At 37.6% G+C, this 22272-nt stretch overlaps 1 protein-coding gene across 3 annotated transcripts in view; it reads right to left on the bottom strand.

The window, feature by feature from the left end:
- LOC147306095 (metabotropic glutamate receptor 4-like) overlaps window positions 1-22272 on the bottom strand; it is a 201107-nt gene that overhangs the window by 33249 nt on the left and 145586 nt on the right. For all 3 annotated transcript variants that reach the window (XM_086276116.1, XM_086276114.1, XM_086276115.1), the window contains 3 exons: window positions 12077-12212; window positions 5778-5932; window positions 5320-5460 (listed from right to left, as the gene is read on the bottom strand). In XM_086276116.1, the coding sequence (XP_086132242.1) occupies window positions 5320-5460; window positions 5778-5932; window positions 12077-12212 (432 nt within the window). The remainder of the gene's footprint in view (window positions 1-5319; window positions 5461-5777; window positions 5933-12076; window positions 12213-22272) is intronic.

The following is a 22272-nucleotide window of genomic DNA, read 5'->3' as shown; positions in this document are numbered from 1 at the left end:
GAATACTGAGTTGCATCCCAAGAACACCATACCTACTGTAAAGCATGGGGGTGGCTGTTTTTCTGCCAAGGGGACAGGACGACTGATCCATGTTAAGGACAGAATGAATGGGGCCATGTATCGTGAGATTTTGAGCCAAAACCTCCTTCCATCAGTGAGAACTTTGAAGATGAAATGAGGCTGGGTCTTCCAACATGACAATGATCCAAAACACACCACCCGGGCAACAAAGGAGTGGCTCCGTAAGAAGCATTTGAAAGTCCTGGAGTGGCCTAGCCAGTCTCCAGACCTCAACCCCATAGAAAATCTGTGGCGGGAGTTGAAAGTCCGTGTTGCTCGGCGACAGCCCCAAAACATCACTGCTCTCGAGAAGATCTGCATGGAGGAATGGGCCAAAATACCAGCTACTGTGTGTGCAAACCTGGTAAAGACCTATAGTAAACGTTTGACCTCTGTTATTGCCAACAAAGGTTATGTTACAAAGTATTGAGTTGTATTTTTGTTATTGACCAAATACTTATTTTCCACCCTGATTTACGAATAAATTCTTTACAAATCCTACCATGTGAATTCATGGATTTTTTTTTTCACATTCTGTCTCTCACAGTTGAAGTGTACCTCTGGTGCAAATTACTGACCTCTGTCATCATTTTAGGTGGGGGAACTTGCACAATCGGTGGCTGACTAAATACTTTTTTGCCCCACTGTATATTCAACTCTTGATGGTAACTTGTACCTTGGAGTTGTACAAGACAACAACTGTGTTTTATTTCACAGTTCCTGTTGAATGGATTGAAGCACTCTAATATACATGTGTGGGACATTGAATCATAGGCTTTCTTGTAGCAAATCCAGGCAGTGCTCTGGTTAGTTTGTCTGGTTGGACCTGGAGGGAGGTTGCTGTGGTCTGCTTGAACATCTGCTTTATTCCAGATGTTCAACCAATATTGCTCAGTTTCAGCTCTGCCCTTGTATTAGTGTTCCCTTGTAGTTGAGAGTGCTTTTTGGAGGACAGGTCATTTATTCTGTTGACCTCAGCTTCTCTGGCATATCTCTTCAGCCTTGTGCCCAAAGCTGTGAGCCTTGCTTTGGCAGTTTCTTGAGTCTGAGTTTTGGACATCTTGTACCTCTTTTTCATCCTGGACCAATCTCTGGGCTTCCCTGACTTTAGCTTCCAACGTTCTGATTTAGCACCTTTCTACTCAATTTGAGCTTTTCACTCTTCAAGTCTTCTTCACACTGATGGATGCATCAGGTTCAACTTAGGTTTCAGTATCTTGCCCAGGGACTTAGCAAATAGACAAGTAAAGAAACAGTGCTGTGTCATGGCTTTGTAACAGTATTTGTGGCAGATTTGAGGACTAGAGTGTCTGTTCACCCTAAAGAAATTATGATTCATATTTCCCTGCTCATTACTGGTAAGTATAATTGTATCATACTGTGCAGTGTCTCTCTGCTATGACTGACTTGTCTCCTTTCACAAGTCTATGCTTTTTCACAGCCATTTCTTGTTCATCCTGCTCTGCAAAACAGGATCATGTTTTACGGTTCACTAGCATGAAATACTGTTAAGTACAGTGAAGTGTGAATAGCTCAGAAGGCAAAGTTGAATTCTGCAAATTCAGCATTTCACATGTGAACCTTTCAGATTTCCTATGGGGTCTAATTAGTTTCTGTAACTGGGAGTATTATGGTGCTTTTTATGGTTGTGTGCAAAACACCCCCCCCCCCCCCCCTCAAAACCCCCCCCCCAAAAAAACTGTCCAAAGTTTTAGTAAGATTTTTTATTTTTTTTAAACTGGTGATTATAAAAATACGGGACCCTATGAAAGAGGATAAATGTGACCTAAAACGTATTCAAGTTTTGTGGAGAGTGTAAAAAAAAAAACAAAAAACTAAAATGCAGCAAAATGTGTGTGCTGCTTTTCCTCTTTCTGCGATATTGTTTTGAAGATTTTCAAGAATTGTGGCTGGTTAAATTTTCTATTGTCTGCCAACATCATTTTAAACTGCATTCTGTCAGCACAGATTGTTTTTCTATCTGCTGTAATTTATATTTGGTGGTATGGCTCTGTTCTGGGACCTCCAAGTATCAGTGACACCAAACATGGAACTGATAATGGCAGAAACAGTGGGGAAACTGGAGGACAGTATAGTCTCAGTTTATCGGCTGTTTACAGGTAGCTTTCTATAAGGCTTTGTTGTTGAATGTAACAGTAAAATGACCTGTGGCTCGGAGGTGACAATGTGGATCTGAAGCTGCAAAATAAACCTTGTCCTTTGTGGCAACAGATACAAGAACACTGGGAATGAGGACAGCAGTAGAATGTGAATCATACCTACACTCTCCGTTGTTTCCCCTGCACACTAACTCAAATATCCTTTAATGCTTTGGTTGTGGAAGATGACCTACTACTACCCTGCTGTTATGGTACATAAATCACTTGTCAGTAACTTGCATTGTGTGATTAAATGCTTTGATATCATACAAATGGGATAATTACATGCTCAACTAATCATATTGATGGTTGGTTGGTTATTTTTTCACAGATCTTTTTTGAGTGATATCACATAGCTCCAATTTATAAAAAGCAGTCACAGGAACAACAGGGTTTTAAGGGTTAAATTATTTCCTTTTGTTTGTTGTAAGATGTTTCTTGATAACTCACACATGTTGATATGTTACAGTTGAGTGTTCCAGTGACTAAGAAGCTCTTGAAGTGGGAACAGGAAATGATTGTTCTTGCAAAAGTAACAATGGGTAGTAGTGACAGTACTTACAAAAGAATCTGAGTGAAATTACTGCAACTCTTGCACGTAAAATTTGCTGTACCTTGGAGGCTACTCAGAGGAAGAAAGGGGCAGCAGCAATTTAGCTCAAGAGCAGCCACCATGACAACAGATAAATACAGAAATCTCATGAAAGTGTGGATTGTTTGAAGCATCTCTCTGTTTTACCAAGAACACAGTGTTGTTAAGAGACTATAAATAAGTCACCGTGGTACTGTTTAACTTGCATGTTCAAGCTCATGTTCTGTTTTACTAATTTAATGTGTTCCTTTGTTATTTGGTGGCATTTTGAGGTTGCTGCGTTCTACATCACCTGGAATTAAGACAAAAGCCGTCATCGCCTGGTGGGAGGGAAAATCCTGAAATTATATTGTTGAACTTTACTGTTACCACACACTTTAGAAATAGGTAGTTATGCATTATACTGCTAATGAAATACAATGATGAAATAACGAAATACAAAAATGCAGCTGTAACAAAGTTACATACTTTACAAAAACGCATAAACTGTCTTTATCTTTCCAAATGAAAGAATTGTGTTTAGCTTGCAAAACGCAAGATGACAGTCACTTTTTTCTGCAGAAAGCAGTCACAGAATGCATAATTGTGACCACGCAGGCATCTCGTCCAGAACAATTTACTGTATATGACATGTTTAGCATACTTCTAAATGAGGTGACCAATGTTTTAGACATTAATCTGAATTGTTATTGTTAAACTGATGCAATGAAAATAGGATAAGACGTGTCTACGTAATACATGAGTCTAATTCTGAATCTTGGTGCCATAACAGACACTTTTCAGTTCGTCATTTATAAAGAACCATCATTAATGTCCTGAAATTTGGTGGCTCTGAATTTGATTTTTCTCATGCACATTAGAGTATTGAGATTACCCAGCTTTCTGCTTTTTCCTGGTAATGGCACCTGACATGAATACAACCATTAAACTGACATTAGCATGAGACTGTTTCTATGTCAGATCTTGAGTCATTGATTCCACTGAGAATCTGATTGTGCTAGAATGAATTTTCCTCCTTCTTCTTTTTTTAGCATCCAGTTTTATATCAAATTACCTTCTCATTTTCCCTCACTCATACAAGTTTTTGGTTGCACTGCACTGATTAGTTGCTAGAAGTTAAGGCAGTGTTTTTGCTGATTTTTTTTTTTACCTTGTTGTAGTCAAAGTCCTATATATCCTATGTTCTATACCATTCTATAACCTATAACCAATTCTACTGAATAAATTCTGATTCTTCATAACTTGTTTCTAAGGAAACAAGTCACATTTAATTAGGTAGTGACCATGCCTAGGACATATTTGATCACAATATAGAATTAATTGATAATTAGAAAACTACTGTTTTAAGAATAGTGAAAATGAACAAAACACAAGCTTGATTTAAAAAAAACGAGTGGAGGTTTTTCTCTGTGGGTTTATCAGGTTTCACATTTTGTCATTGTTCTAATGTTGTCATATGAAAATATCACTGAAGCTGATTAATAGGTTGGATTTACATCCAAGCTCTAAGCAGTTTATATAAGTGGACTAGAAGTGTATTATGCTTACAAACAATTATTTTGTATGATGTATTGATCTATCAAAAGGGGACAGTGTTGTTCCAAGCAGGTACATCTTAAGAAGATTTGTAGGTTAAATGACAATAACATTTTTTGGTTTTGCAATTTCTTGGAGGTCATTTAGAGTGTTGCTGTAAATAAGAAACACGACAATTTTTTTCTGTAATGAGAGAAAGAAAATGATCTTGTAAGAGACACTGAAACCATGATAATTTCACGCCGTCACACAGCTGGCCAATCACTGTGTAAAGGGGAGTTAATGTAATATTGCCTGTTTTAAAAGGAAATGACAAGACACAACCCTCATTTTCTATCCCCAGCTGCAATTATCACTCACAGAGTGTCTTTAGTCATCAAGGCTCAATAGATGGGCATTGAACATATCTCAGTTGTATAGAACAGTCAGCCTTTTTAGTAATGGCTTTTTGTGTTTGATTATGTAAGATCCTTTAATATATATAGGCAGCTATTTCAGAAACTGATTGCCTACAAGTATTAAAGGTGCCAGATTTAAACTACTTCTTTTCTGTGGCAAACAGGCCTGGATAACCTACTGATTTTAATGACCTGAAAGCTTGTTTCTAATGGGACAACTGGATTTAGTATTGATTATATTTTCAGCACATCTGGTGGTATAGCTTTGTGATTGCCATTGTCACTCACTGCAGATTGAACTAGCCAGCCACATTAATTTCTGTTGGAAAATTAGAGATTCCCATTCACTTATCCACACCCATTACGTTTAGCCTAAATTAGAAGAGTCTGATTGCATTCTCCCTGATGACAAATAAATTTAGCAGTGCATGCTACTTACGCACGCGCGCGCACACACACACACACACACACAAACGCACAATGTATTCACAGCAGAACCAGTCAATAAACTTGGCCATTGATCAAGAGCTGTACATTGACAGAGTGCCCTCTCTGTCAATAAATGTTGACTCACTTGTACATTTTTTGATACCAGATCCTTTCTTCATAGCATGACGACTGAGCTTGCATTGGAAGTTATTCTCCCAAAACTCTGCAAACCAGATATTTCTTCTGTTATTCTCTAGCGTTCGGCTGATGAAGTAGCGATCGAAACCTGAAATCAAATCCAACAGCAACAGCACAAATTCAGTTAATGGTAATCCAAAATTTTTCAAAAGTGAACATTAAGAGTTAACCTTTTACTGAGGTGACAAAAGCAATTATCAACACTGTAAAGCCCTGATTTTAAAAATTGTTTTTGTCAAATCTGGTATCTTCAAGGTAGAATGGAGATTACTAAAGGAGGCAAACATACACCAACAATATGCAGTAAAGTGCAAGTATTAATACAGAATTTACTTCAAACTAAGATTTTCTTCAAAGAAAATTAAATATTTTGAGCACTGAGGTAGAGTTTGGCAGTGCAGATACCTTTGATGGACTGTCGTTTGGGTAGAATGGTGACAGCACCCTCTGCCATCTCTTCTTGGTGCAGTATTGGTGAAATTTTGGATCCCCAGCTGTCTGAACCTACCCAGATGAAATGGCCTGTCTGATTGGCCTTCTTAGCTGCTTGAAGGAGACGCCTTTGAAACAAACAAAAAAATAATGTTTACTTGTTCCATAGAAATAATGCTGTTCTCTGATATATTTCCTACACATATGTTCATACTGTGTTTAATCAGGCTGTTTCATGACTAGAGTATTCTAAGACAAAGTTTTATACTCAGGCAGTTTAGCAAAATTGAAAAGCCATCATAGAATCACTATTCCTTCCCAGTGCAGTGGAATTCTTCTTGGCTGTGGCAGAATGATACCCCTGCCACATTTGTCCAGGCTTGTTGCCAATGGATGTAAGTTTGGGGAGTCATAAAAAACTGCCAATAAGCTCTGCTGCAGCAGCAGAGTTGCATCGAGAAAGCATAGTGACATAAAATTTAAGCACAGCCACCTGGCATGTGAAAAGCTACCAACTCTTACACCAGCCCTTATATAGCACAAAAAGTGTCCACCAGCTTACTCAGATTTTCACAGTGCATGTTGTTTTCGCATGAATTCGAGTTGAAGTAAAACTAGGGTATAATGTTAGCATTTTTTTACCTTTGTAAAAAAAATGACTTGGCAAGCAGTGATTCATCCAGCTAACTTTGTTTCTTTACTTTAGTTTTATGACTGCGAGGTTTTATATTTGACTGGTAATGATTTTTTCTGAGTCTGGTCTCCCAACATTTAGTGAAATGAGCATGTCTTAAAATGCAATTATGCCCACCATGTAGAAAAAAAGAGAAATCGATTTTTTTTTTCACTGTCAGGAGATTACAGTAATGGTGATATGAATACACAGACTGAGAAGTATAATATAAAATAATGCAGTATGAAGTAAAGAGGCACTGATTCGCGATCATGAATGAGCACCTACACTTCCTATTTATTTTCACAGTCCAGGTTCAGTTCCAAACTCAATTTAAATGGTATTTACAAGGTCTAAAATCTGAATTATGTTGAAGTAAAAATCTTTATATAGCTAGTTTGCCAACAAATCTGATATTTTGGTTGTTTTTTCTTTGTTACTTGCATTTCTTGCTTTTTGATCACTTGGTCACATTTTACATTAAACACTGCCGTTTAATTTAGTGCTGATGTAAACATATTTATTATAGAAGCACTGCAATTTTATTTACCTGTGGTAAAGTCAAACATAAATTTCAGGTGTTGAAAATGACAAAATGATGCACAAACTAACCAATTAATAAAATTCAATGTTACATTTTTACATCCCATCCATCCATTCGCTTCCGCTTATCCTTTTCAGGGTCGCGGGGGGCGCTGGAGCCTATCCCAGCTGTCATAGGGCGAAAGGCGGGGTACACCCTGGACAGGTCGCCAGTCTGTCGCAGGGCTAACACAGTGACAATTAATTTTATTAGTTTTATATGTATGTATTTACTACATAGGTCATGTTATTTCCACACAGAGTAATCTCTATATTGTGCAAGCATACCTACCTATCTAGACTGTGAAAGGCTACCCAGCAAATATTATTTCTTATACTTCTATGACCTTGAAATAGCAGTGTAATATAATTATTGTATCATATTAAAGGGCTTCATCAAAACCGCACAGTCTCCTATACCTTCTTTGTAGGCAATTTGGGTTCCTATTAGTCTTCTGAAGGCTCACACTGCCTGAGTTCAAGGATAGAGAAGGCATGCCGTACTGTGATCCCTCTGGCTTTCTGTAATTACTATATATCCAGACTATTACCCGTTATCAGGACCGGATTAAGTCAATGAGCACTGGGACGTCTGCCCCGGTCATTATCAAGAGACTGCCCCAAATCACTGCCCTTTTCCACTGTGAATACACTGGCCTACTGAATGGTTGCAGGGAAACATTTCCCCTTACAAAGCCACAAGTTTTTTTTCTTTCTTAATTCAGCCTACAGCAATTTATTTAATTTAATTCATCTTGATAGTAGATAATACATTGTAATTGATACATTTGTTTCCCTGCAAATAAAAGCGGGGACACTTTTAACATTACTGTTGTATACTGTAATAGTTGGGGACAGCAGAACAGATGCCAAATTGGATTAAAGTGCTTTACCAGGATAGAAGGGATATGGGTGAATGGACGAAATATTCAAAATTATTCTGAAAATATTATCATAAAATGAAGCAAAGTAGTCAATCCCTCCCTGACACACTAAGTATATAAGTACTTGTGATACAGAATCACCATTCATTGCTGCATTAACAAACCTGACTGGTTTTGTTGGGTATGCTGTATGTTGTTATACCCTTTATATAGAAACTCTGGGCTTGCAAAGTAACCTGTACCTGAAAGGGATAAATAAACGTAGCTGGATAAAAAACATTTTGCTGTGAAAGGTTTATATCTTTTTTAGTAAACATATATAATATTTAGATGTACAGACTTATTCTTGATAAAAACTTTGGTGATTCAATACATTTTTACAGTTTACAATTTTCTCCTTCTATGTTTTTTTTCAGTCAAAACAATTCTCTGAAAAAAAGTGCTCCAAGTTACTTTACCGAGCCATTTGTTCAAATACGATTTAATTAAAAATGAATTTCACTTTATCTAACAAATTTTACATGTTACGGCTTGCTCTATAATTACATGTCCAACATGGTTTTTGATGTTGGTGTTAGTACCCACCGTGTGCAGCTTTTTTGTGTATCTCAAACAGCGCTGTGTGAGCTCAGTACATCATGTACGAGTTGGAGCTAATAAATGTTGAACACCAATTACTTTAAATTAAACTATTACAACACAATAAAGAGTGAGGATTGACTGAGTTTATACATAGATTGGCAGAGAGTTGAAAATGAGGAAACAGCAGAGGCTACTCTAAGCAATTATCGGCTACTGCATTAGCATTTTACAGCCGCCAGATACAATTACAGCCCTTTGCATGTTACATTTGTAATATCTTGTTTATATTTAATCACGAGCTTACACAGCATTTTGCTGCTGAGTGGAACAGTTAAGTTGATGTGGTCTGAATGGAGGCAATGCAGTAGTAATGTTTCTGGCCAGGTGCATGCTAGCTACGGCAGATCAATAGTCAATTGACTATACACTCAGCTGAATGGGCTGTAACTGGTCATGGCTGATCAGCTAAAAAACATCTGATTCCGGTAACTAGCAAGTTATTTCATGTATTTCTATTTTAAAATCAGCCATCAGCCATTATATTTTACCAAAATTCTCGAATAAATGTAGATACTCATGATTAGATTTTGTTTTAACTATTTCATTTGTCTCTTGTAGCTATGACAGCATTGGTATAAGACCAAGGGTACTGAGGGACCTCTGATGTTGCACTCAACACCTCTCTGATCCTGTCCTCTATTTCACTTCCTGTGCATTTGAAAATCAGTAATGCATGTCATTAACTTTGCCTTCTTTTTGTGCTTTGCCCTGTTTGCTGATTCTCTATGCTGTTTATTTTTTTCTCTTAGCTATTCCCTCATTCTGACCAGACACAGAGGAAGTTTGTGCTCCCTCACCCACAGTCTGTGAGATTTTTCCTGCTAAAAGTGTGTGGGGGTGGGGGGTTTCCATTCCTCACTATCGCCAAATGTTTTCTAATAGGCTCTCAGTCTGGTGAGCTATACCAAAAAAATAGAATTTTGTTGAACTGAGCATATTCAAGTATAACCAGATTTCAGATTTGTAACTCATAAATATCAGCATCTGAGTAGGACATTATATTTAGAAAGGTAATATAATCAATAAATCTATAACACACATTCTAATACAGTCTGCAGTATTTAACACAGTGGTTCCCAAACTTTTTATGCTGGGCCGCCTTTGTTTCACCAGAAAAATCCCCCCCAGCACAAACCCTCCAACCACACACACCCATATTTTGTTTTCAAACTCCATTGCGGTTTATTTCACAACCCAAACATTTAGTAAACAATTAAACAAAAGTAAACTGCAATAAATTACAGGTAGCAATATAATAAACTACTAACTCTTTTACACTACGTCCACACCTACACAGGTATTTTTGAAAGTGCAGCTGTTTTTATGCGTTTGGGCCTTTTGTCCACACGTAAACGACATTTCGAATCAATTTCGAATCAAATTGAGATTTTTTAAAAGTCAGGTTTTGCGTTTACGTGTGGACGAGGAATACAGAGTTTGTCACGCAACGTCAAAGGTATGTGCCTTTTTTCATGTCACGCTGTGCGCCACGTTATTGTTTACATGAGATGAATTGCAGAATGGCAGAGACAAAATACTGTTACTGTTAACCTTACTATCTTCCGTTTTTACACGCTTACATATACACACACAGTTAATGTCCCTCTATTTTAAAAGGCAGTGTAATTATTTTACGTGTAGCTGGTTTTTTTTTGGTTTTTTTCCTGTGTAATAATATTCAACATTGCTATCAATACATTTTTCAAAAAATGCCTCTGTGCAAAATGGGTTCAAAAACATAAACAACTGTGGGATGCTGTTTGTCCGTGATATGAAGCGGGGAACAAATTACAGCAGGATCAGCCTGATATCATTTGTATCCCACTGTAACTTTACTGTATAAAGAGTAGGGGTGCAACAATACTCGTATCGATATTGAACCGTTCGATACAGTGCTTTCGGTTCGGTATGCATATGCATCGAACAATACAAAATGTTTTATTTATTTTATCAACTTGTCTTCTGAGGATGCTGTCTGTGTTGAGCGCTCAGTGGATCTGCGTTCGTCTACTCCGCCTAGGCTGCACTGTTGAGTGCAGATCCACTGAGCGCAGTGCAAGCTAGCAAGACAGAAGCTAAGCTCGTTGCAACATGGCAACTGCCTCAACGCTACCCGAAATTGAACCTCCCCCACCCTCTTTCAGATCTGGCGATTGGAACTATCTTGGTTTTCATGTGACGTATGACCCTGATGGTAAGCGCGTCATGGACAAAAGTAAAACAGTATGTCAGATGTGCCACGCAATGCTCAATTGGTGGCAACTAGTGCGTTAGCGCAGTTAGCTTGTTAACGTGTTGACGCCGTCCAGCCCCAAGCACGGGGCGATCCGTGGTAACTCGTTAACGGAGATTTGCCGCATTATGGCGTTAATGTCATTTTAACGAGATTAACGCTGACAGCACTAGTGGGAACACAACGAATATGACTGCACATTTACGCCGACATCATCGTAGTGCAAAGACACGTGGAAGCAGACAAAAACAACAAGCACTCATGCTACAAACTTTACCCGAGTCATTTAGACAGCCGTTAGCACGTGATTCTCCTTATGGGGACATGATATGTTTAATATGCTGCTGAGAATATAGCCCAGAAGAAGCGTATAGTATAGCTTTTATTTTGGAAAGAGCCATTTCTCTGTTATAAACTCTTTTCCAAAGATGAGTGATTTCTCGATCAGATAGATTTATTTATTTATTTTTATTATTTTGTTGTTTCAGCAACATTGAATTTAAAAACTGTACTTTTGAATTAAAATATAAATATTTATAATTTTAATAAATGACAAATTAAAAAGACATGAACATTTTTTGTGTCGAAAAAATATCGAACCGTAACACCAAAGTATCGAACCGAACCGTGAATTTTGTGTATCGTTGCACCCCTAATAAAGAGCTAACATCTCCAAAATGTCAGGAGTAGTTAGTAATTACAAGAAGTGTTTGTGAACTAAAAATCAAGAATGTGGGATTCTGTAGGTCCGTGATTTGGAGAGCCCAGTGCGTGCTCCCAACGGGCCCCATACTTTGGGAACCTCTGATTTAATAATAATAATAATAATAATAATAATAATGATATATACTTTATTGATCCCCGTGGGGAAATTACTTGTTTTTCTCTGCATTTCACCCATTCACTCAGTGAAGCAGTGGGCAGCCACTAAGCAGGCGCCCGGGGAGCAGTGTGTAGGGACGGTACCTTGCTCAGGGGTACCTCAGGGTAGCCATTCAGTGGATTCAAACCCCCGACCTTCCAATCATGGGGCGGCCACTGTACCTACTGAGCTACCTGCTAATTAGCCCGCTGATTTAACACATGCCTGCTCGTCGTGCAGCTTTGAATTTCTTGAAGAACTATATCTTTTTTAAATTTATTTCCCATGACATAAAAATAGGTATGTGGTGTTAAGCAAGTGTTAAAAACAGTAGTTGAGATAAGTCTGGATAAACATTATGTTACTTGACAGTACTCAGGATTCTGCTGTACTCACCTGATGTCATCCTCATTGGCAAAGATAATGACTACTCGAGCATTGGGGTTCTCACTCAGCCTCCGGATAATCTTGTCAAACTCTCCAGATCTTGGTTCACGTGGTATTTTCACTGACTGGGAAATGCACAAACCACCTGATTGGGGGGGGAAAAAACAAACAAACAAAACAAAAACAATGTTTCCAAATGTTTCATTAGGAGAACATGTTTACGATGCAATTTAACTCAAATTATGCCTTTGTCTTCTTTTAACCCATATCTTTTTTTCAATCTTCTGGACTTTTTTTTATGATAAATGCACTATTAAATGTGCACTGGTGCAATATTTCACAGAATGAGGGATGCAAGGCATTAAAAAAAAGGTTTTCCTTGGACAAAAAGAAGGCATTTTGGAGACGGGACTAACCATCAATTCAGGTTATGATTCTGACAGTGAGACCAGGGGGCAGTAGCATTCGCTACTACATACATTTTCTAACTGGGAACTGTTTCCTTTTGTTCTTGCATTTTTTTCTATTACATGGATTGTTTCAATTAAAAAAAAAATCTGGTACTTGTCCCAGGATTGTACCACGTTTGAAAGGGAAGTAGAAAAAAAGAAACAGAAATGAAATACGTTACTTCAATTTCCAATTCAGTTAGTCAGATAATTGTTTCGGGGTAATATACAAGATTGTCCTGTGATATTGATTAGTTATCTATTTAGATAATGACCAGCAGCAAAAGCAACTAGCAAATTCCGGCTGTTATATTTTAGGCATAGTGAAGCGGAAAACTGAAACGCTGTTTCAAAATTGGATGCAGTATTGAAATTTGCATCGCTGACTCTTTGAAGCTAATAATTTGAAAAATCCCATTAGCTTATTGAAGTTTTGGCCAATTTGGCCTTTATTTCATCCTAGAAAACAACAGTTTTAATAAAAAAGTTTTAACCACTGAATACATTTCAAGGGTAGAAATTTTGCAGTAAATTTCAAACTCTTTTCACTCCTCATTTATTTACTTTTATTTAAAAAATGTGGACTGTCTTGGTTCTACGTAAAACAAGATGACTGTAATGACACAGTACACGATGCTCTAACGGTTGAATGACAGTGCAGCTGCTTAGTGCTGTGCAGGTGGAAGGATTATTCTTTTACCACTTGGACACATACAAATAGTTTAATGAAATTTCCCCTTGTGGGACTAATAAAGGTATCTCATCTTATCTTATTTTAACATTCAACTGGTGACAATTTGTTCCTGTAATTTGGTGATTTTCATGTGTTCAATGCACAAAGATTTTTTTCTATCCTTGGCTCAACTCTCTCATGCTGGTGTACACCCTGTCATCAATTTTTTTTAATGTAATTTTTTGAGAGGTTACCAGAGTGACAGATAACCACTTATTGTCACACCAACATTTTTTTTAGAATCACTAATCAACCTAATAAAGAGGCCTTTCTCAGATTCAGACCTTCTTGCTATGAGACGTTCAGTCTCACAGCAGATTTAAACCATGTAACTAGACTATCACATTAGTTTGGTTTGTTAGTTAGTAACAGCTTTCCCTTTCCTAGTTTATTCCATGGTAAATGGACTATAATATAATGTTTTTTTACTCCGACAGCACTTGAAACGCTTTCTGCACTACAAGCTGCAATCACAGACACATGCACACATGCAAACCCAAATGGATGAATAAAGCGCTACTTGTGTTTCTTTAGCTTGCCCGAAGACACTTTAACATAAATTATAGATGTAGAAACTGTAGATCAAACCACTAACCTTCTTAACAGCAAACAACACACTCTAACTTCTGAGCCACCAAAAAAAAAAGAAACGCAAAGAAAAGAGATTTATGAGATTAGAATTGTGTATTAACTGAGGACTGTAAAGGGTGAATCCATTTCATCAGCAGCCATGATGAAATTGCAACAATGTGGGAATGGCTGATGGGTTTTGCCAAGGAAATTATCATGAAAGAATATATGTACCAATTTATAGCTACAGCAATTCTCCATGGATCAATTTAAAGAGCATCCACACCTTCTTACATTCTATTGAACACAAATCTAAAGGCAAGAGGGGATGTCCCCTGGTTACCAACAAGCTAAGGCTGTTTAACTCCCAATGCAACATTTCAGGATAACTGTTTTGTCACCCTGCCAAAATGCCACGGAGAATATGCACATGCTAATGAATTTCCCTTTCGGGACCCAGTACAAAGCCCGCCCAATGAGCAATCAATGCAGAAATAATACCCCCCTAGTCCAGTTCATGGCAGTCATACTCACACCATAAAACAAAACCTGCCCCTGCTCAGTTACTAATAGGTTGTGAAAGTGGAAATATCAGTAAAAAATAGAGGATGCCACGAAATGAATGACGTTGGGCTACTTGACTCATGGTTACAAAAAGTCACATTTGGTTAAGTCAAACGGGAGATCAGTCATTGGCTTGCACTATTGTTTTATTTTATCCTGGAGAAAATATAACAATGCTGTTCTACTGAAACCTTTTCTTGTTTTTCATGTATAGATTTCTGCTGGTCATGCATGTCATGAGTGCAACACAGCAGTTCCGGCTTACATTTAAATTCCCTTTTCAGTAAATGGATTAGAAGTTCTTTTACTGGAGAAACAGATTCATCCTGTTGTGTGCACTGGTTGATGTCTTGTTGTTAAGTAATGTTTCCTTCTCCACTCAAGCAATAGTTCAATCAAATCTGAACATCTAATTTACTTGTTTTTACATGCCAAAAAAGCACAACTTGAATATCACAATTAACCGAGTCATCATTTAGTAATCTGGAATTTCAAAGCTTCCAAAGCAGATGGCATTATACTCCACATCATCATAACACTCCTAATTTATATTTTAGGCAGGTGAAGTTAAGTTTATTTATTTTACGCTTTGGCTTTTGAGCACGTTGTAAGGTAGGTTTCTCTGTGAAGAGTAATGATTACTCAGGCAAGGTGGCATAGGCATGTTTTCAAAGCCATCTGTTTGCTGTCTGGTGTTGCAAGATTACACAACAAACTACTTTATCAAGCCAATAAAACTTTGTGAGCAGTTAGAGCACACTGCTCACAAAGTGATCTGGAAGACTTTCTTTAAACACGTTTCACATAGTTGTTCAATATTGATTATAGTAGCGAGCAATACTGGCTGTTCTGTTGTTGCCAAAATCTGATGTGAAGTTATGATATTGTAATATTTCTGAAAATGTCTTCTCAGTAAGCCTTGTTAACCAAACTGTCATCAGTCTGTTTAGTCAGTATAACTGCAGTCCTAGAAGTAAATCTTGTAGATAACCACTGGGCAAGGTTAGTGTACTAGCCTGAATAAAAGGGCGAGTTCATTATGTAATAGTGGAGTGACAGATCTGTGTTTAGATGTGTTTAAGGAGAGGATTTGGAGTTTGTAGTAATGTTGACAGGTTGTCAGTCCATTTTGGTCCATTTATAGTTTGTCTTTAAGAGTAGGTTTTCACTAAAAGTAGTTAGTGTTCTGAATCTGCAGGAGATTCAGATGGCTCCTGCTAATGTGTTTTACTGTCATGGAGGAAATGCATTCTTTATGAGCATGAAGAAACCTGACTGTTGCCGATGATGAGCTCTGTCCTCAGTTTTAACAAAAAGACAGAGAGTCAGAGTTACACTATGCAATTTTAAAAACTGAAATGGCATTGCTGGCTTCAATCAGTACTGAAAGTAGTGAACCATGAACCTCTAATGGTTATTCACAGTCTCTCTTTGTGCTTCCCATCCTGTAGTTTTAATCATGGATCTACAAAGGTTAATGCGTGTAAATCTAGGGTTGTTTTAGTGAACGGTAAGTGGAATCAAATATTTAGAAGTATGTAGGAAAGGTTGTACAGTATGTTATAAGTCATGATATTTACGTATCTTTTTACAAAATAAAAGCTCCTGACGGTTCAGTCTTTGATTAAAGTGAAACAGAGGTTTATCTGCGTAACTCGCTGTCGTTACACTCACATCACATGGGAAATTTTGCAGCAGCTCGGCTCTCAGAGACTCTATCAATCATTAGACTCTATGTCTTTGCCTCACTGGTACTTCAGTCCCCCATTCCCACAACATCTGCTATATCGAAGCAGAGCACTCATCCCTTCCTTTTCTTCTCTTCTCACATCACAGCGGCAGGCTGCAGCATTGTTTAACTTGCACAGAGAATACCAGAAGGACCGGACGTGCACAAAACTGGGTCCTCCACGGGGCCACTGGTGTAACTCTGTTAGCGCTAGGGTACACATGGCAGTTTATTTCACCACTGATTTATCTATGCATTTGATTTTTTTCCTCTTTATTTTTCTTTTTACTACTGTTATATAACATGACTAAAGATATGGTTATTTGACTAATATCTTTAGTCATGGCTCAAATCCTAAGACGGAAGCAGCCACTGAGCAAGATACTTTTTTTTATTTTCCAAAAAGACTATAGACTAATGCAGAGAAATATATTTATATATAAATATATGATTCAGCTATGCCAGGCAGTTCATGAATGGTATTTTTACACAACCTAAGTGGCTTTTAATTGGCCTAATTATAGGTCTTGCTTATTGCAAATTTTATATTAATATTATTAAATTAGACCAGTCTCTACAAGAATCAGATTTTTCAATAAACTACTCGCCTGATTCCATCTTGCTATCAGACAGGATGTAGTTAGAGGGATGCCTTGAAGGACTGGCCCCTTCTTATCTGTACACCACTTTTCAACACTTTCCTTAAACTCAGCAAGCTGACCAACAACATGCAGAGACAGTTATGAAATAACTAAATGCAACTGTAGAGTAATCCTATGAAAACGATGAAATGTACTTCTCCAGGTACATATTGAATTATAGTTACATTTTATTGTTGGCTACATTAAAACTACCTGTACAATAACAATCAGTGAAAGAGCGAAAGAGACTGAACTGCTGGGTTTCAACACCAAACACTGACCTTCAGTGTTGTAACTGTCCTGATGAATCTTTCAAATGTTCAAATACACGCCAGATGCAATGCTCCTACTTCTGATGCAGCTACTGTGAAAACCTTCAAGAGCTGTATGTGTTTCCTAACACTTATCCTATACAATTCTCAACTTCTGAGCCAAATTGAAAAATCACCTCTAAAAGACTGCTGATCTCCTCTTGTGTCTTCCACTGTCAGCTCTGGTCTCTGTTCCCTTAATAGTTCGGAACACTAATATTCCCTCTCATTTGACACCCGTGGGAAAAACGTTGCTCCCATGAACATTAAATATTCCCCACCATCATAGCTGATTGCAGCTCAGCTCATGTGGCTGGTGAAGAGTAGCACAGAAGCGCACAAAATAGCCCCAGGCTGGCAGCGTGACAAAGATGCAGGTACATAAACACTAAGTTTATTGGGATGCCCTAACCAAACAGACATCATTTTCATATGGAGGATAGAAATACACAAGGAAAATAGAGAGAAATATCACCAAACTAATTTTTCCTCTATAGTTTTAACGTTGAGCCGATTTCTATCAATGGATACTTGACAGTTTTTTCAGTGTTAAATGAATACATCAACACCCTGGGTGCTTTGTTGCATGGCAGCAAATTATTTATTAGGCTACATACACAATCAGTTAATAATTACAAAACCAGCTTGAGTTTCTCAGAGCTTTGAAATCCCATCTGCTTTGAACAGCAGTGTTGTTCCATTATTAGTTCTCTGTATAGCCATGGTGCTGACCAGTAGTCTCTAAAGATCAGCAATGCTCTGCCTCCGTAGTGTGATCACGGTGGTTTACGTCAACCAGATAATGGCACATGAGATGAAAGAATTAAGAAACTTAAAAAAAAACAAAACCAGCCCATGGTGATACCTGTACACAGAGATTAAAAAAAAATACCCCATTGATTTAGTAAATTGTAAACAACATGATTTATGCAAATCAGTTCACCAGAAGCCTGCTATAAACTGGCAAAGTGTCCTGCTTTTAAACCGGCGCAGTGAGAGAAAATGGATGGATGGAATTGGTTCTAAGCTAGAAAAAGAAGAGTACAGGTAGAATCGTGACCATTCAGTGGTGTAAAATGTTACTATAAATGAGCTGCAGCGCTTTGTTATTGGTACATTATCTCTTTTTACAGATAATGTTTCTCCTGTCTTATCAGAATGCAGTGAGTGTGTGTGAGGGAGAGAAGCACTGGGAAGAGAAAGAGGGAAACCTCGCACTGAAATCATTAAGGGGACTGACCCTGCTTGAAAAGGCTCACATTCAGTCCCATGTTAGAGCAACCACCATGCTAAAGTGTCCTGGAGCAAGACTCTAAATCTCCCACCCCAAAGTCCCTGAGGTGCTTTTCTGTCACTGATGCTGTGCACTCACCTCAGTGTGCAGGTCTGACGGGATGAAAGGAAATGAATTTCTCTTCAGGGGTTCAATTACAGTATAATATCCCATTATAATTATTATATACTGCAGAGCTGCAGAGATGGCCCAGACTAACAGATTTCTTCCATTTTTGCTATTTTCAGTAGATTGGGTGAATTAAAGACAACTCCTGCCTGTACCAGGTGTAAAACATTACAAAGGAACAACATGTTGACTAAGTGTATACGCGGTACATGACAGAGACTGCACATGAACATGAATGGCTTTTTTATTTGGGGGAAGAAGATGAATGGCCCCTATTCCCTATCTATCAATGCAATTTGTCTTGATTATGGCAAGCATCTGTGCCATTTTTCATATCTAAAGCTTTTATCTGCCCCATTTCATAAAAGCAGTCTTAGTTATTATACCTATATGTGGTTGTACTGTATGTGTGTGCATATACACATTGTTTCTTCTTTTAAAATTCATTTCAGACGCAATGATGTCTTTTTGCTCCGTCTGGATAACTCATCAGGTTATTATCGGGGAGCAGCTTTGGGCTAGATTTTGTGACGAGTCCTGGCTTCACTATTGTGTACTGCTGGGAAAATTAGGCTGAACTGTTTTTTGTGTGAAGCTCGTGCGAATCAAGTTCCCCCTCTCAGATTTCAGTGAACACATGCTCTCTGTCTGACTTTTCTGTCAGAGTAGATAAATATCTATACTGGAGAACAGTAGATATGTACTAAGAGACCATAAAAATAGACAGTCCTGTACTGTAGATATTTTATACAAATATGTCCCAGAGTGCCCTGGGCCAGGACTCTCCAGGAACAGTGCCAGGACACCTGGCCCAGGGCACTGTTCACATAGAGCAAAATGAATACATTAGTCAAACAAACTGAACTTTGGGGGTCAAATGTGCTTGGACACTGCACACATACCCTAGTGTGAGTACACCCACAGTTTCTTTAAACCAGCTGTAACAACTGGCAAATATGATTAAAAGGTTTACACACAGTACAGAGTTTGCTATGTCTGTGCCATAGGACAGTTTTCCATTACCTAGCTTTTCAAAACACTTTAAAACACTATCTTTTAGTTCAGGTATAACTTGGATAGATGAAACAATGTCGTGTACTCCCTGGCCAAAGTCTTCCAGATAAAACATGTCATTTGAGACATGATGGATATGTCAGCTTGGACTTATGTTAAAATATCAGTCCAAACCCTGAAGCATCATGTTGATTCAATTAAGTAGCAGAAGCCACAGCAATGTGCCAGGTCTTTTTAACATTTTGAGTTCTTGATTTTTCAACAACCCAGTAGCAATAGAGTTGCTAATCTATGCCATGTTACTAAAATGGTACTGTTGGATATTTGGGTATCAAAGAAGCATAAGATGAAACAAAATGATAGAAAGCAATTTCCCAGATTGCTGTGTAGTCTTATAATGGGTTTCAAATATACTCAAGGGGATATGCTCTGATGTTAATTAGAAAGACATCTGCATGGTGGTGTGTGAAATTAGATTGGATTAAAGAAGACTGTGGTGTATCTTCCTGTGTTATGTACTTTCTATAATGATAGTATACCACAAGACACCCCAAATAAAATATGTTGTAATCTAAATGGGATTTATCAAAAAGCTATATTCACATGCCACATATAGATACTGAAACATGTTTTTAAAAAAGCCTATATGAATTTATTCATGTAATGTTGGCCAGTACATTCTACTTTCGCATGACAGATCTGGCAGCATTTGTACTGGACATCAGTTTTGTTTTTTTACAGAAACTATTTGATGTATTTGATGGCTGTAGTTATGTTTGATGTTGCATGCTTTTCCTTTTTGTAACAACGCGAAATCTAACCCTGCCACACATTTATTGTTAGAATTGTAGTCAGCAATGAAATGTGTCCTGCTTTTCTTTTAATGGTTACTTAGGCACGTTATAAAGTATTATATGCTGTTAAAAAAGAAAAAAGAAATAAGAAATTGTAACATAAACTAGTTTTTATGTTATAATATCCATTAGAATATTTTTTGGGGGGTGAATTCAATTTGGTGAAACAGCAGAGGGATGTTCGGAAACAACTTTGACCAACTGCATGACAAAAATTAGAATTAAAACGTTTTGCACACCATGTCGAATGAACACATTGCCCCTTTGATTCACTTAATTCATGATATTCCATTTAACTGGTGCTGTACATCATATTGATTATCAAAATTCATACACTAAATAGTCTAAACTAAGATGATTAACCTGGTACAGGTACAGATATATATTTTATTTCCTAAATATCAAAAAGAAGGTATAGAAAGAACCAATTTGCAGGGGCTGTACTCTCAACTAGTGGCTAAATTGACTGCAAGGCTCTAATCTTTGGCCTCTATTACAACGACAACAACAAAAAAGGTCCACTCAAACTTGTATTGATGAATCTGCTAACAATCTGTGAAAGTAGTATTATATAAGGCCACAGCATGGTGGAACTTTTGTTACACTCCGGCCTCTAAGCTGATGGATCAACTGAAAGTATTTGTTGACATGGCTATTTTCTTAAGCCAAATGGCAACCAGTACTGGTCCAACATCTGTCAGCAACTTTGCTCTGATATCAGCACACTGTAAGTCCCGGAGGGAAGTGGACACACTCTATATTTATCTCCACAGTGCAGGGGAAGCTCATGGAGGGCAAGAGGGCAGCAGTGACAGAACATGCTATTTTGTACATATTATTCATCCCACACTGTTTCTTCAAGTTAGTGCGTGCTGTAAACATGCAGTGCCTCCACTGCAGTGTACTTTTTAAAGAAAGCACAAGATGTTATAAAGGGTGGGAGGTATAAACATGGACGAAAAACACTTTGACCTTGTTCAATAAAAGCATCATTGAAATAACTTATTAATGCCTTTATTCATTATTTATAAGTAGGTTATTCAGTGTTTAGGGTCAATGTTAGTGGTGTACCCACTGAATCAGAAAGATGTGCAACAAAAGGAAGATGTACTGCTAAGAATATTTATTTTTATTTTCCTCTGCATTCGTTTTACATTATTTATGAAATCATGTAATCACGGCACTTGCAATGTCAAGTCAATTTAGTAACAATTATCAGATATCAAATATTTTGTGGTAGGGCTTTTGATCTATTTGAAATTTAAAATATATTCATAAGAACCCTAGTTTTACGTTTCAGCACATCCATTTTTTTTAGAAATATGTTTTGAAATGTTATTGCTACTGGAACAAGCGAGAGCACTGTTTATTGACTACCATGACATACATTAAAATGATTATTTTAACTCGGTGGTGTAAGCACAAATGATTTGTCTGCGTCAGCAGGAGGTTGAGAAATCCAACACTGTCCTATTTTTCAGCAACTGTGAAGTTCTAAATTGTATCAATCTGAGGGGTTTTTTTTTTATTATTATTATTTTTCCATATGCAGCTGACAATTTGACCGAAGGTTGCATAAATCCATACGTAGATATTTGGGTAATGTGTTTCTACTCTTTAGAAAAGAACTTTGTCTTATTTTTAATTAAGCAGTTTTGCTGAATAGCATGTCGTCTAGTGAGTTCCCAGATCTTGAATAAAAAGGCTCTGGGGTAACTATGAGTTAGATTTGAGAATGACTGAATGACATTTTCTTTCTGAGTGCAAATGATTTATAAATCAAAGGCAGGCCTCTAAGCACTGTGAAATGAGGTTTTCTGCACTGTGGTAAAATGAGTCACCTGACAAACACGGGACTTTCCTCTTACTCAGGAGAATCTGCATAGCATGTCTCCTAATGTGAATATATCTCTAAGCCAAAGATGAAGAGTTTAAAGT

Source organism: Aulonocara sp. 'chitande type north' Nkhata Bay, linkage group LG20, assembly GCF_057382095.1.
Source record: "Aulonocara sp. 'chitande type north' Nkhata Bay isolate Kocher_YH1m ecotype deep benthic linkage group LG20, A_spYH_male_GT1.1, whole genome shotgun sequence".
NCBI classification, from domain to species: domain Eukaryota; kingdom Metazoa; phylum Chordata; class Actinopteri; order Cichliformes; family Cichlidae; genus Aulonocara; species Aulonocara sp. 'chitande type north' Nkhata Bay.
This window is presented reverse-complemented; position numbering and strand designations above follow the sequence as displayed.